Here is a 14,978-nt window from a genome sequence, read left to right as displayed (position 1 = left end):
CAAACCTGTGGAAACAGAAGGAGGACACAACAGTAGGACGCGAGCTTCAACTGTGCGTCACGCACGTTGGCGGGGACAAGTGTTGCGTTTGTGTGCATTAATGAAGCTGGATGCTTCGTTCCACACGTTCTCTGTGCCTCAGCACACTGGCCAACAGCGTGGTTTAGAAGTTGTGTTCTCTGCCTCCTTACTAATTCATTAATTAATGTGTGCTGGGCAGGTAGCGTGCATTAAAGCTAGAACATGTGCTAATAAAGTTACATGACCCGCGTGGCTTGTTTTGGTTCGTAGCTGCAGAAACATTCGTTGTGCAGCGACGGACTTGTGGAAGATTCACCAGCTTGTTTCTGGCTGCACAAGCTGCAAACCTAACACCGCGCTCAGAGGGTTCCACACGCCACCCCTCACAAAACACACACACACACGCTAACTAATTTCAAACACACACATGTAGCCACAAAATCACATGTTCCTCGAGACACATGCAGGCACATACCCACACAAAAGAACTCTCACACAATCCCTGTTGTGCCTGTAAAGTCAGCACAGCTCTCAGAAATTCCACTAACACCTCCCACCCCATGTGGACACACACACGCACACACACACACACACACGGGCGCACACACACTCCTGTGAACCCACACAATTAATGTGAATTCACATCCATCTTCTACCCCGGTGCCCCTCCCCTGCTCTCCATTACAAATAGCTGAGGATTGCATTCTCTCCCTCTGGCCCTGCCTGATGTTGCTTTTACATCTTGTGTGCAATAGTCTCCCTTATGTAAGAAGAAATTACCCAACGCCAGTTCATCTCGGCGGGGGACGCTGCACTGCTGCATTCCAAACCCAATGAAAGACAGGGGGGGGGAAATTGTGAGAGCGGACTAGAGGGTCCGCGGTGACGGCAGAACAGGGGAGAGGGAGGCGCGCCGCGAAGGTCACGAGTCCGAAATCCAACTCCCGGGCACCTGCTGAGCCTCCGCCGCGCCTCAGAGTCAACATGCTTAAGTGGATTATTTCTCTGCAGACTTATAACCTCAGCATGAGCACCGAGGATTCCTCGACAAACATTGACCAAGAGATAAGGAGGCAGCGTGTGCAGATCCACGGGGGGGGGGGAGGCTGCATGCATACGTTGGATGGAAGAGATTAAAATAACCTGAGCTGGCAGCGAGTGCACTGCATGGAAGGATGGCGGTGGACCCCGATGAACCTTCAGCTCCCGTCCAATGCACGGCCGCACTGACGTCGGGGTCAAAATCCCCCGACGTCACGTCACATCGCTAATATTCATTAGCGATTCAAATCCCCAAATGTAGCTTGAAAAGAAGGGAAGGAAGTGACAGTGACATTTCCACTATCTATTATCCCTTTTTTACTGGCGTGTTGTGACCTTGGACGTGACCCGAAGAGAAGAAGGCTTTGCCAGCAAAGAGAGCGCTGAGGATCTTTTATTCACGGATGAGTCTCCTCCGTTTTAAGCGACACCCGACTTGGTATCAGCAGCCAGTCGCACCTCTGTGGCGCCTGCAGAGGAGCCACGGACACGCGGCGCCCGCGAAGACGCTGGAATGATCGAATAAGGGGAGTCGGGGGACAAAAGGACCGCTTGTCCGCGGCGGCCTCAAGCATCTGACTTGAGAACGACACGTGGGCCTGGAAGCGCCAAGGCGCGGCGGTCACGAGGCGGCGGGCTGCGTCTCCTCCCTCTCTCCGTGAGGACTGCGTGAGGACTCCATGTCCCGGTGCCGCTTTCGTCACTGCATTTATTTTTGGGGCGGCAAACGCTGAATATCAGACTCATTTAAGCAGGGGAAGGGAGACGATTTGTTATACATAACGGTTCGTCTTTTGCAGGCGAAGAGGGAACATTCATGAGGCGGCGCGACAATCATCCACCGGCTCGATTCCAAAGTGTCCACGTGCGTTTTAATGAAGCGCTTTTCATTCTCATCTCATTGATTCAGAGGACCGACCTCCAGCTGTGCTTCGCCCAGAAGGAAGAGGAGAGCGATAAGGGGAGGAAGAGTAACGTGAGGGTAAGGAGGGGAATGGATTAAAGCAGGGAGGGAGGATACAACAAAGACCTTCAAGGTGCAGGGGGGGGCCGGGGATAACAGCCGAGGATCATGGGATATGCTGGCCTCCGTGCGTGTACAAAGGCAGGTACAAAGAGCCTCATTCCGCTGTGTGTCGCTCCATTTCCCTCCCTGTGCTCCTTCTACAGTCATTAGTCACATGTTATCAAATGAACCCCCCTCCCTCGATGCCTTTCTTCCCCGCTGCTCATAATCACATTAGATGGGCTCCAAGTAGTGGGAGGAAACACTACCTCTCCGTGCAGACAGCACACGGACAACGCCCTTCGGCTGACATTTGTTTTCTCAATGGCTTGTGTCTTAGGCAATGAGAGGAACACACACACACACACACACATGGACGTGTGTGGCGCAAACAGAGTCTCAACCAGGTTTAAGACAATGGCCACAGAGAGGTCATTATGGGCTGAGACCATTGTCTCACTCCCGTTTACAACCACACCTGCCCTTGATGTCACATGTGTGTCAATGGAGCGGGCAGGAAAGTCAAACGTGTGTGTGTGTGTGTGTGTGTGTGTGTGTGTGTGTGTGTGTTGCTCACACAAGACGTATTCCAATCTCACATGGGCGGAAGAATTTGGATCTTGTTATACAATGAATATTATAGAATGCTCACAATTTAACCATTGTATTAAAATGAATAATCCTTCATCGCCTCAAATTCTTCTCTGCTACTGAAATGATTAATTGATTGTTTGATCAACATGAAAATCAATAAGCAGTTATTTTTGGTTTGAGTTATTAAAGGCAAATGATCAAGCGGAGGATTCACTACTTTTCTGTCTATTGGTTATTGGACTCTTTAGTGTCTCAGATTACTGATTAGTCTATATGTGATGGCCGTATTAGTTAGAGGAAACAACGAATTGATTAATTACAAACACAGACATTGAATATATTGATGTGTGTTTGCAGCCGTTGATCTTCTGCCTTCCTCTCCTGTGTGATAAAGACGCCCGTTGTATCCCGTCGTCCATCACCTGGTTAAGTGTGCTTTTGCTCTGCTGCAGTAACCGATCATCATCATCATCATCATCATCATTATCCACGCTACCCACGTGTCCAGCCGCTCGCTGCTCCTGCAGCCCGCCGAGCACATGAGCAGCCATAACAACACTAACTGCCTGAGAGCTCACTCTTCCTCCGAGTGGCTGCGTGCCGCTTTGTGCCTTAAGAGCCCGTCTGTGTTCCCGTCTTAAATCGATCTATCTGCCACATTCCAAACCTACAAAAGGCGCCGCTCCCATTCATGAATAATGTGCATGAGGTGCAGGGGGATGTGGGCTACTGTTTCTTTGTGTGTCTATACGCGGGCCGGGGGGCTGGACCTCTTCAGCCTCCCGGAGGTCCGGGACATCTGACCCCCGGCGCTGTTAAACCTCACGTGATGGAGGTGAAGAAGAAGCGCTGACTGAGGAGTGTGTTTCCATCCTCCTCCATCCCTCGACGCGTCTCATCATCCTCTGTCTTTTATTCCTCCACCATCACGTTACGTGTTTCAGATGACCTTATTTTAACGGACAACTGAACAATGAAAGGTGATTTTTCAAGTGTTGAAAAAATGTGGAAATATGTCAAGGCAAAGAGTCCCTCAGAATGAAAGAAAATAAACTCATTTAAAAAACAATGAAATTAATTTGATTTTTCAACCAAACTGACACATACGTGCAAAACGTTCCATTTGTCTATTTTGATAATAGCAAAGTGTCAACTCCGATATCCTTTCAGCGTTCGTATCTGTCCAACGTCAGTGACTTATCTCGCTCTTCGTGGGTGGCAAAAATAAATCATTAAAACAGACAATTATTACCAAACAAGGATGAGCTGTCACAGCTGACAGTCAAATATTCAACCAACTCTGTCACTGTATCGGGAAACGGTGACACTTTGAAGGTGGGTAATACCCCGAATGTGGCTTCACGGGGGTGGAACTGCCTGTGAATTGCCCGTATTTCCAGTTTGCAGAGAGATGAGGGGAGCACAGTACCTCTTCATGCAGGAGGTTAATGTGTGTCTGTGCTCACTTGTCAGATGTAATTGAAGGGAACAGCTTAGGAAAATGAGGTGGAAGGGATGAGGTCTTTAATTAGATCAGGATCATGGACAGAAATGAATTAGAATCACCGCTCTCATTACCCGCAGCAGAACTGGAGCAGCTGAGAAGCGAACACATGAAGGAAAACTTTTTGACAGCATTGCTGTGTCAATGTGGTTATGGGGGACAATCGTCTGTGAGCGGCTCAATGCTTAACACCGTATCAATCTCTGTTTTGCTAGATCCGATGCCTTATTCACCCCCCTAAAGTCACAAGGTCCAATATGTGCAGATAACTGTTCAAATCTTGAAATTCGTTTTAGAAAAATGAAGAAAATGCAACGTAGAACACACACGCCATCTAGTGGTGAAACTGTAAAAAAAAGTAACTGATGAAGAGATAAAAGAATAGTGGACAGAATTATGATCAGATATTAATCTAGATATTTGAGATATTTTTTGAGTTTAAGTAAAAAAACATATACAAGACGATATTATAAAATACGTCTGTGAACAGTAAAGGGCGAAGATGTCCTCTAACTGTCGAAGAAAAGGACTATTTGTTTATTCTTTGTTTCTATAAATAATATTTTTTTTCAGGTTTTAGGATAAAATAACCAAAAATGCTAAATTTACATGCAAGGACTTAATATAGTTGACAGTAGGCGGGCAAAATATATAAAGGTTTAAGGTAGTGTAAATCAGTCTTGGTTGGGCTGCTTTTGTGTATTTGGGGTCGTCTTGGCGCAGGGGGTAGGGCGGGTGCACTATGTTGGGGGTTCGAGTCCATGGCTGCCACATCTCTCAAGTCAAAGTGTCCCTGAGCAAGACACCTAACCTTGGATAAAGCGTCAGCTGTAATGTAATGTGTACACTACACAACATCACATTTGAAGTAACGTTAATGTAAGAGTACGAAACGTATTATTAATTACCTAATACCATGGTATTACAATAAATTGTACTCGCATTGACCTTGAATTACATTCAGTGCAATCCGTGTGACGTCACAACGGCGAAACACGCCTCTTGTGCTTTAGGGGCGTTTCCGCCCCCCACAGAACAGCCTACCTCGGTAATCTACTCCTGAAATACCTGCACTTGATTGGTCGATCCGCTGACGGGGGGCGGGACGGTGAAAACAGCACGCGCCTGAGAGGCCAAACCAGGGGACAGAAACGGAGCGCGAAACGAGAAGGAGCCGCGTCGTCCTGTCAGCGCGGCAACAACACGTGTTTCTACGGCACGCGGAGACCAACACACTGCGTTTCCATTCAACATAACCACCGACGGCCGACCGTAGCGTCCCTCGCCGTGGGGTAAGTTCGTGTGCTGTAGGAGGCTGACGAGGGGCCTTACGGTTAAGCTAACGTTAGCTAGCCAAACACACACGCAGCCGGTTCAGCTAACGTCGGTTGTTTACCGTTGTAGCGGCTCGGCTACATGCAGCTGTGGACTGGGGTGGACAGCTGGGGTCTTATGATGACACAGACTACTGGAGGCCGAAACAAAACAACCGTTTCCCATCACAACAACTCTTGACACAACACGTACACGCCGCGAGCCCTTCACTGACCTTCCAAGCGCGGTTAATGTGTTACCTCGCTCACACAACACGTCAGTCCGTTACGGTGTTAACTTACCTTCGGTGTTGACATCTCGCTTAGACCAACCTGTTGGACACAGCAGTTCTTGCGGTAATTAGTGGAACTTTAGCTGTGTGTGTGTGTGTGTGTGTGTGTGTGTGTCAGTGTGTCAGGTGATCAGCATCCAGGTGAAAGGTGCAGTGATCGTTTCTCGCTCTGCGCTCAGGCCGACATGAAGTACATCCTGGTGACCGGAGGGGTCATCTCCGGCATTGGAAAGGGCATCATCGCCAGCAGCGTGGGGACGATCCTCAAGTCCTGCGGCCTCCGCGTCACAGCCATCAAAATCGACCCGTACATCAACATCGATGCCGGCACCTTTTCGCCGTATGAACACGGTGAGCAATCGTTTGACGGAGACCTGCTCGGGGGTCTAATTGCACTTTCCAAACGATAGGTCATTGTCGAGGTTTCTCTGAGCTTTGATGGATGTAATGTCTGCGTGGCGCAGGTGAGGTTTTTGTTCTGGACGATGGCGGCGAGGTGGATCTGGACCTGGGCAACTACGAGCGTTTCCTAGACATCCGTCTTACCAGAGACAACAACCTGACCACGGGAAAGATCTACCAGTCGGTCATCAACAAGGAGAGGAGGGGAGACTACCTGGGCAAGACCGTGCAAGGTGAGTGGGTAATATGCAAACACGGAAGCCTCGCGTGACCCCTCGACATTAAGCCCCCCGAGCTTTATTCTCTGAATGTGTTTTCAGTGGTGCCTCACATCACAGATGCCATCCAGGAGTGGGTGATGAAGCAGGCCAGGATCTCGGTAGACGACGACGGCGTGGAGCCTCAAGTTTGTGTCATTGAAGTAAGTCGGTGTTGTTGGCACTTCATGCGAAGACACAAACAAGATTTATGCTTTCAATCCAAAAATACACTATAATAATATTATAGATTATTATATGGATATATGACTATTATAATGTTTTTTTGTCAAGTGTCATATTTCATCAACTCCCACAGCAAACATAATTTCTCTGCCAACGCTGCTAAACGTTTGCACGACGACACAGACTGTAGAAGCATATCACCCTCGGTTTATTCAACCTCGAGACGAGCCCGATCTTGAATTATCTCTCGCCCTCCAGCAGGTATTTCGTTGGGGTGTGAACCCAAACCAGCTGGGGCAGTTTTCAGCTAATGACGGCCGCGCTGAATAAGTCCATGTGAACCCACACGTGTGTTTGTGTGTGCAGCTGTGTGGTCTGAGCTGCTGTTTTGTGTCAACAGCTGGGAGGCACAGTGGGGGACATCGAGAGCATGCCCTTCATCGAGGCCTTCAGACAGTTCCAGTTCAAGGTGAAGAGGGAGAACTTCTGCAACATCCACGTCAGCCTGGTACCTCAGGTGTGTCCCGTTGACTGTTATTTCACGTAGCGACACGTCTACGCTTTTGTTTGGTGTGAGTTTTGAAATGCGAGGAGGAGAATAACGTCTGCTTCATCTGTCACACTCATTTAAGAGGAATGTGCTTTTGTGTCCTCAGCCCAAAGCCACGGGAGAGCAGAAGACCAAACCAACACAGAACAGTGTGCGAGAGCTCAGAGGGCTGGGCTTGTCTCCGGATTTGGTAATTTTAGACTATTAACTAAAATGTAGATTATAACTCGCTCTTTAAACGTGTTTTTACCTTCTGCACCAGGATAATAACGTTCTTCTAATGTTCCTGCATGTGTAGAAAACCAATATATACAATATGTTGTACACAACCCGATCAGATCTGACATATTGGACATACTTGTCATTCTCACCGGAGCAGGGTGGCATACGTCACGTAATCATTGATGAATCAATCCTTAAGGTTTACAACTATAGCTACAAGCGTGTCCACTTGTTTCATAAACATATTGTTTATCTGCAGATTATGTGCCGCTGTTCTTCGCCCCTGGAAACGTCTGCCAAGGAGAAGATCTCCATGTTTTGTCACGTTGAGCCCACGCAGGTAAAGTGCAGTGGCTTTGTTTCTGCATCCAACGACCGAACCGCAAGCTCTTAATTCAATAGTTTGATTAAGAGCTACAGAGCACGTATAAGAGGCGCGTGAGCTAGTAGCAGCGACATTGATTCAATTATTGTCTGAGGACCTGGAAGGCGTCTGGCGTCCGCTGCCCACAAAGCTCCAGCGTGTGTTCTGAGAACTTACAGCCTCAAATGTCGATTATCTGGAGAATAAAAGTTTCAGACCCCTCAACAATCTCATACGTATGATTTCCCGTCGACGTCGACTCTTCTCTCACTGTGGGTTTTTCTTAAGTAGGTGATCTGCGTCCACGACGTCTCCTCGGTCTACCGGGTGCCCCTGCTGCTGGAGGACCAGGGGGTCGTGAGCTACCTGTGCGAGCGGCTGAGCCTCCCCGTCGAGGTGAAGCCCCGAAAGATGCTGACGAAGTGGAAGGAGATGGCTGACAGGTCTGTGTGGCTTTAAGCAGTGATCAGCTGATCGCCGGCGCCAGGCCGCGTGAACCGTCCCGCTCTCTCTCTCTCTCCTCAGATCTGCCCGTCTCCTGGAGCACGTCTCCATCGCCCTGGTGGGGAAATACACAAAGCTATCCGACTCGTACACCTCTGTGGTCAAGGCCCTGGAGCACTCCGCCCTCGCCGTCAATCACAAACTAGAAATCAAGGTGGGAATGTTTTGTACATTCGCTTGTGGATTTTGCTGTACTGCTTTAGAATAGTAGAGAAATTAATATATTAAAGTAGCTGTAAAAAAAAAAAAGGAAAGGTGCGCATCAATTGGTGGGAGACTTCATGTGCTTGTTTGTTTACATGATAGTACATAGACTCTGCAGATCTGGAGACTAGCACTCTGCAAGGTGACCCTGTCAAGTATCACGAGGCCTGGCAGAAACTCTGCAGTTCTCAGTGAGTAGAAAAACCATAATTGCTTTTATTGAGTTGCCACATGATGGCAGCAAAGTGCTGTCGTGCTCCGTGGTTTTAAGCAGCTGCATCAAATGATCAATGTGTCTTTGCTGCTGTTTTTACAAACTCACCAGGTTTTATTACACATGGATTACACCTGCAATGTACTTGGGGGGGAAAGAGAGTTTATTTTAAGTCCCGTAACTATTCTCCCGCGCAAAAACCAGACGAAAGCTGGTGTTGCACAATGTGATACGAGCAATTATTCTCTTGCAAATACAAAAAAATGGTCGCTGGATATCAAGTCATGTTTTGAATTTTAGATCATTTTTCTTTGTCTGTTTTATTTTTACTGTCAAGTAAAATAAGTGTTTTTAGATTGTGTATGTTTGCCCCCCCCCCCCCCCCCCTGCAGTGGTGTGCTGGTACCAGGAGGTTTTGGAGTGAGAGGGACAGAAGGAAAGATGCACGCTATACACTGGGCGAGGAAGCAGAACAAGCCTTTCCTGGGTGCGTGATGTCGTGTTGTAAACTCGATGCGTGTGAAGGACACAATAAGCTGAGTGTGCCAGAGCAAACCGGCTGTGTTTGATTGGCACATCAGAGTACGGAAACACAACCACCAACTGAACATGCTGTGCTCAGGTGTATTACGATGTTACAGAACTGTAGGATTCAAAGTGGCAACCGGTTACTTTGTGTGTGTGTGTTATATTTGTACGGAATTCAGATTCTTTGATGTCAAACGAGAACGAATCTCGACAAAAGGGATCAATTTTTTTTTCTTTGAGGAAAAAACTTAATTGCATCCACTTTAAATGATCACTTTCAAGTATTAGACAGCAGGATCCCCGCTGTGAAACCACTCGATGACTCGTCGTGCTCTCGCTCTGTGCAGGCGTGTGTCTGGGCATGCAGCTGGCCGTGTGCGAGTTCGCCCGCGACGTCCTCGGCTGGGAAGGTGGGTAATGGCGCCGTTCACAGGAGGTCCTCCTGGTTTTCTAATGAAACGATTACAGGTCGCCGATGGATCCGTTTCACTCCTGTGATCTTTTTCAGACGCCAACTCCACCGAATTCAATCCAGAGTCCACTCACCCTGTGGTCAGTTCCCTTTGCTCACATCCCGTCGCATCGCCGGTCTGAGCCGGAGCGCTTTTAACCTCCTCTGATCTCCAGGTGATCGACATGCCGGAGCACAACCCGGGGCAGATGGGTGGGACCATGCGGTTGGGGAAGAGGCGGACGATTTTCAAATCCAGCACCAGTGTACTGAGTGAGTCACCGCCGCGCCCCCCCCCCCCGTATGAACGTTGGTGTGTGTGATCAGCCCGGCCTGTTTCTGATGACGGATGTTTCTTTGTTCTAGGGAAGCTGTACGGCGGCGTGGAATTTGTTGATGAGAGGCACAGGCACAGATTTGAGGTAAAATAAAGTGTTTTAAACCGTTTTTGTATGAGAGTGCAAAACAACTGCATGCTCCAGGGTAGTGGTTCTCAAAGGGGGGGGGGGGGTTGTATGTGTACCCCTGGGTGGACGTCACTCTTTAAATACATTTAAAATTGGCATCCATTCAAACATCCTATAAGTGTAATTTCATAAACTTAATTATTATTCAATTTCATTATCCTAAAATCCAGAGCGCCCCCCCCCCCCCCCTTCAACACCAGAATGGTTTGACCCAACTTGGCACGGGCCGGTTTGTGTTTTTCCAGCGTTGACAGCTTAATAAATCAGCCGGCGAGCTCCGGGCCGCTTGTTCGTGCTGCGGAGACTCGACACTCCATTTTCATCAGAAATAGGTTTTTGTTTCCAACCCGTGTGCCGGATTGTACGAGACCTTCACATCCTTATTTGTCCAAAACCCCCTCGTGAATCTCTGAACTATTGCTCATTTTAGGTGAACCCCGAGCTGAAGCACCACTTTGAGAAAAGGGGTCTTCATTTTGTCGGCGAGGACGTGGAAGGAGAGCGAATGGAGATCATCGAGCTGGATGGTGAGTAAAAAGTGTGAAAACGAGGGGCGTGATGATGCCCCCGCAGCCCCTGAGCCCACTCAACACTCACTCCCACCCTGGAGGACTCGAGCGTACGGGGTGCCACCTGCTCCCCAGGAGCAATGAACATGCACACCAGCAGTGGGGGGGCAGAGCGGGGCTCAGCATCCTACCCGAAGGACACGGCGAGCGCCTCAAACGCCAGCAGGACATCGCGCCGCCGCTTAATCCGCCCGTGTTGATCGAGCGAGCCTTGTTGTTGTTTCCAGATCACTGTTACTTTGTCGGAGTGCAGTACCATCCCGAGTTCACCTCCAGACCCATCAAACCTTCTCCCCCCTACTTCGGGCTGCTGCTGGCTGCGGCGGGGAAGCTCCCGGGCTACCTGGCCAAGGGCTGCCGCCTCTCCCCCCGGTGAGCTGCCACGCGGCAAAGTGGGTCGAACTTCGGCGTAAACGGACTGCGTGATGCTCAGTTCACACGTTTGATCCAACTACAAGGCTGCGATGTGTGCAGTGCTTTATTCATCGAATCATTTATATGTAATTCCTTATTCGATCTGTAGATTTACAAGCCTATTTTTATTCCGTGTCATAATCGAGTGACCATATCATCACTGCGCCTGCGATCCCCGTCTGGCACTTCTGCTGTAAAGCTCGATTTAATGCTCTGTTCTGGTTTTACAGGGACACTTACAGCGGCAGCAGCGGCAGCAGTTCTCCCGAAGCAGACTTGTCCGAGCTCAAGTTCCCCTCTTTGTCCCGAGACTGAAGCCCGTGCGGTCTGCTGTGCTTGTGTTTCACCCGTGCAGATAAATGCCAGGTTTGCTCTTAAACGATGCAACAAACCGCCTCCCGCGCTCCCGTGGGTACGACAAGTCGCCCTGGTGACAACTTAAACTCTACGTATATTAAGCCTTGATTGTATAAAGGGCGGCTCAAGAAGAGAAATGTCGTGAAGCTTTCCGGAAAGAGACGAGTCTGCCGGTGAATCCCAGCCCGTCTCTGCGGAGGAACTTTCTAATCATGATCCTTCCTCAAACCCACCAGGAGATGAATAATGCATTTTGCAGTGAAGTGTGGAGAATTGGGGCGCGCTCGGCGTAAGCAGATTAGTTTGCAGCAGTGTCTAAATATCTGGATTGTTTTTGAGGCAACTTTCCTGCGAATTAAAATGAAAATATTGATATTAATACTTTATACAGCCGTGTTGCCAGAATGTTGCCGAGGAATCATGACAGTTGAAAATATCCCTGATACATTAACTTGGTTCAGAAATGTTTTATTGTTTGTAACAATTTTAAGTGTTCGAGTTTTTCTCCTTTTTTAGGTTTAATTCCTGCTTTCAAATCATAAATCAAAGCTGTGTGTGTGTGCGCACAAGTGGGTAAGCTACACAACGCTCTGCTCTTAAATAATGTAGCACTGAGAGTATATGAATTTTCTTTGTCATGAGGTGGAAGCTTTAAGCATCCAATGTGTTTTCATTGTAATGGATATCGCACTTTTTACGGCTTAAAACTCCCCAGTTCTGCTTGTGGGGCTTTTTTTAAAATCCGCTTTCATTGGCTAACATGATTTCAACTTTAATGCACTAAAGTTTACGCATTAAAGAAATGCGTAAACTTAAACTTAAAACTTAAATGCATTATAGTATGAACTTTAGCGACGCTGCCCTCTGCCTGGTCCCACTGGAGAGAAGCGCATGAACAGGAAAAGCTGTAGGTGATGAGCATCAAGTTAAATTCCTACCTGGATGGTCATGACCTTTGTTTGTAAGCTGGTGACCCAAATGTATGAGAAAGAAGCAGTATTTTTTTATATTAAGTGCATGTGTGATGTGTGTACGCTGAATAAACGTACTTTATTCCTCCTGACAATCTTTGCCTTTATTCCACTACAACAAAGAAACACGGTGAAATCCTCCTTGTGCCTTTAATACGGTAAACATCAGTTTCAGAGAGGCCTTTGTTTGCATTACGCCACCAGAAGTCACCCTGTAGTCATTACACCTCCTGGTTACAGAGGAGTTGTCCTTTTATAACTTAATTGTCTTTAACTTCCCCCTTTTAGGTGCACAGGCGAGATTTAAATGGACTCGTCCTGGCCGTGTGTGATTGTTAGCGACACAACCTCGATAAATGAAACTACCACTTCCTCATATTCCTCCACTTCGGGCTCCTCCCCCCTGCAACCCGACGCCGCCCCCCCGCCTTGTGTCAAGTTTCAACAAGCAAATGTCAGCAGTCTCCACCCTGCACGCCGCCCTGCGTGCACATGCCTGCAGTATCGGCTGAGACCAGGACCCGAGCCGGACTGGGATCCCTCTGTGGGAAGAGGGTGCTGCGAGGATGAGGACTTGATGATGCAATCAGCCGCGTGTGATGAGCGTGGACACGGCCGGCCCTGCTGATAGTGGGATCGATAAGAAGTGGCCGGCTGCGCTTCTTCCTCAACATTCGTGAGCGTCAGACAGGCAGCACCGGCTGGGAAGCGGATCGCTGGTCTCCTCCAGGGTTCATCAGGACTTTCACCGTCCCCCATGGTGCCGTCTCTTCAGACATCCCGACCCGACGAAGTCTAATTCCTGTGTGTATCTTCTTGTTTGTCTTGCTCAGAACTTTCTCTCTGCTTCTGTACTCACGGCTCTCTCGCTCTCTCTCCTCCAGCGCCAGCAGCAATGGACCTGACTCTGTGGCAGTACCAGTTTAGGATCATCATGCTGGGGGACTCCACGGTGGGCAAGTCCTCCTTGCTCAAGCGCTACACTGAAGACCTGTTCCTGGAGTCCATCAACCAGACGGTGGGTGTTGACTTCTACGTCCACTTCCTGGAGGTGGAGCCGGGGGTCCGCGTCAAGCTCCAGTTCTGGGACACGGCCGGTCAGGAGCGGTTCAGGTGAGGACGCGTCTCAGGTGACCGTGCACGTTCCAGAAAGCGACTCGGCGCAAAATCACGCCAAACAAACCGACTATGAGACGCTCCTTTCCCAGAAAAAAAAAAAAAAAACTAAGCTGGAAACGTGTTTCGTCGTGTTCTTAAATCCATCACGTCCGTCCTCTGGACCGCAGCCGATGGCAAAGCGCGCGCGTCGCTGCACATCAGCGGCCTGATGATCTCACCCGAGTCAGCGACAAGCTCGCCGTTTGTTTTCATAAAGGGAAGCGGCTCACGCCTTTTCCTTCAAACATTACACCACTCTGCCCTCCGCACCTCCGCGATTACAGAACAGTGAGCGTCAATTCCGTCAATCGGCTTATCTCAAAGAGCTCAGTTTGGAGTCAGCTGACTTTTGTGAGGTCCTCACTGCTCCGTTCTCTCCTCAGGTCAGTGACCCGTTCTTACTACCGCAACTCAGTGGGAGGTCTGCTGGTGTTCGACATGACCAACCGGGCCTCCTTCGACCACGTGAAGGAGTGGCACGCCGAGGTGTGCGAGCGGGTGCGGCCGCAGAAGGTCCTGTTTGTCCTGGTGGGACAGAAGAGCGACCGCGACGACGACAGGGCGGTGAGTCGGGAGGAGGCCGAGAAGCTGGCCGGCCAGCTGGGGGTCCCCTACGTGGAGGCCTCCGCCAAGACGGGCCACAACGTGAAGGACGCCTTCGAGCTGCTGACTCGGCGGATCTACCAGGGGCTGCTGAGCGGCGAGGTGGAGCCGCAGGACGGCTGGGACGGCGTGAAGTGCGCCGCCCGCCGGCCGCTGCGGCTGCAGAGAGACGACCCGGCCCGGCCCAGCGCGCCCCCCAGGAAGTGCTGTCCTTAGGACCCGCCCCTTCCCCGCCCGCCACAACGTGACCATCAGGAAACACTGATTGGCACATGTTTGAAATATTTCGCGTATTTGTTTGTACGAAGCTTTGACACGTGACCTAAAATGGCTTAAGATTGAACATCAAACCCACTGACGGATGACAGTGACCGTCCCACCTTCTCGTGGTCCCCCGAGGACTCGTTTGTCCTCCGCCAGCGGGTCCACTTGCTGCGGCGGGGAAACTAATGGAGCTCGTTGTTTTCCGCCGACGAGGGCGTGAAGTTAAACGCGGCTGCTTCCCGACGCGAGCGTCAGGCCGACTGTACAAAACATTCTGCGTTGTCTGCAGACTGAGACTGAATTAACGCTTCGGGCTTAGTCAGTCTTTGTTGCAGCACATGCTCAGTGAGCGATTGTTGAAATGAATTAAAAACTTCTAGTGCCTCTGGATGTTGTTTGTTTGCTGTCCATCTGCTAAACAAAAGGCCTCCTGTGTTTTCCTACCAAGATGCAGATGATCCTGATCGGTGGAAGCTGTGTGTCTTTATGAAGTTTGAAAATCGGAGTTTAGCCCTGCGAGA

General features: G+C 49.5%; 2 protein-coding genes across 14 annotated transcripts; both read left to right on the top strand.

Moving 5' to 3' along the window:
* The first annotated feature begins 5,195 nt into the window (after positions 1-5,195).
* On the top strand, positions 5,196-12,527 carry LOC120810199 (CTP synthase 1). Of its 13 annotated transcripts, none has more exons than XM_078094446.1 (18): positions 5,196-5,458; positions 5,907-6,123; positions 6,237-6,407; positions 6,513-6,595; positions 7,018-7,134; positions 7,274-7,357; positions 7,649-7,729; positions 8,045-8,196; positions 8,279-8,411; positions 8,564-8,652; positions 9,068-9,162; positions 9,551-9,613; positions 9,712-9,755; positions 9,831-9,927; positions 10,021-10,076; positions 10,552-10,648; positions 10,918-11,062; positions 11,335-12,527. In XM_078094446.1, exons 2-18 carry the CDS (start codon positions 5,958-5,960, stop codon positions 11,417-11,419), a joined length of 1,758 nt encoding a protein of 585 aa, XP_077950572.1. In that variant the 5' UTR covers positions 5,196-5,458; positions 5,907-5,957; the 3' UTR covers positions 11,420-12,527. The 13 variants fall into 13 exon arrangements, with proteins under 13 accessions (XP_077950572.1, XP_040020483.1, XP_077950570.1 ...); XM_040164549.2 differs by having other exon boundaries at positions 5,244-5,458; positions 5,952-6,123; positions 6,495-6,595; XM_078094444.1 differs by having other exon boundaries at positions 5,247-5,458; positions 5,952-6,123.
* A 362-nt stretch (positions 12,528-12,889) lies between these two features.
* On the top strand, positions 12,890-14,847 carry rab42b (RAB42, member RAS oncogene family). Its single transcript, XM_040164555.2, has 3 exons — positions 12,890-13,236; positions 13,317-13,545; positions 13,974-14,847. The coding sequence occupies exons 2-3, from the start codon at positions 13,328-13,330 to the stop codon at positions 14,407-14,409; spliced, it is 654 nt and encodes a 217-aa protein (XP_040020489.2). The 5' UTR covers positions 12,890-13,236; positions 13,317-13,327; the 3' UTR covers positions 14,410-14,847.
* Positions 14,848-14,978: the final 131 nt, after the last annotated feature.

Source organism: Gasterosteus aculeatus, chromosome 20 (genome assembly GCF_964276395.1).
Source record: "Gasterosteus aculeatus chromosome 20, fGasAcu3.hap1.1, whole genome shotgun sequence".
Lineage (NCBI taxonomy): Eukaryota > Metazoa > Chordata > Actinopteri > Perciformes > Gasterosteidae > Gasterosteus > Gasterosteus aculeatus.
Note: the sequence above shows the minus strand (reverse complement) of the source record. Positions and strands in the feature narration are given on the sequence as shown.

What these genes read in the sequence shown, in the direction of transcription:
- LOC120810199 (XM_040164549.2), top strand. Translation starts at nt 5,958, where the DNA reads ATGAAGTACATCCTGGTGACCGGAGGGGTCATCTCCGGCATTGGAAAG. An exon ending in CTCAAGTTTGTGTCATTGAA is followed by an intron (nt 6,596 to 7,017) that starts GTAAGTCGGTGT and finishes TTGTGTCAACAG; the next exon opens with CTGGGAGGCACAGTGGGGGA. An exon ending in CAGAGTCCACTCACCCTGTG is followed by an intron (nt 9,756 to 9,830) that starts GTCAGTTCCCTT and finishes TCTGATCTCCAG; the next exon opens with GTGATCGACATGCCGGAGCA.
- rab42b (XM_040164555.2), top strand. Translation starts at nt 13,328, where the DNA reads ATGGACCTGACTCTGTGGCAGTACCAGTTTAGGATCATCATGCTGGGG. An exon ending in GCCGGTCAGGAGCGGTTCAG is followed by an intron (nt 13,546 to 13,973) that starts GTGAGGACGCGT and finishes TTCTCTCCTCAG; the next exon opens with GTCAGTGACCCGTTCTTACT.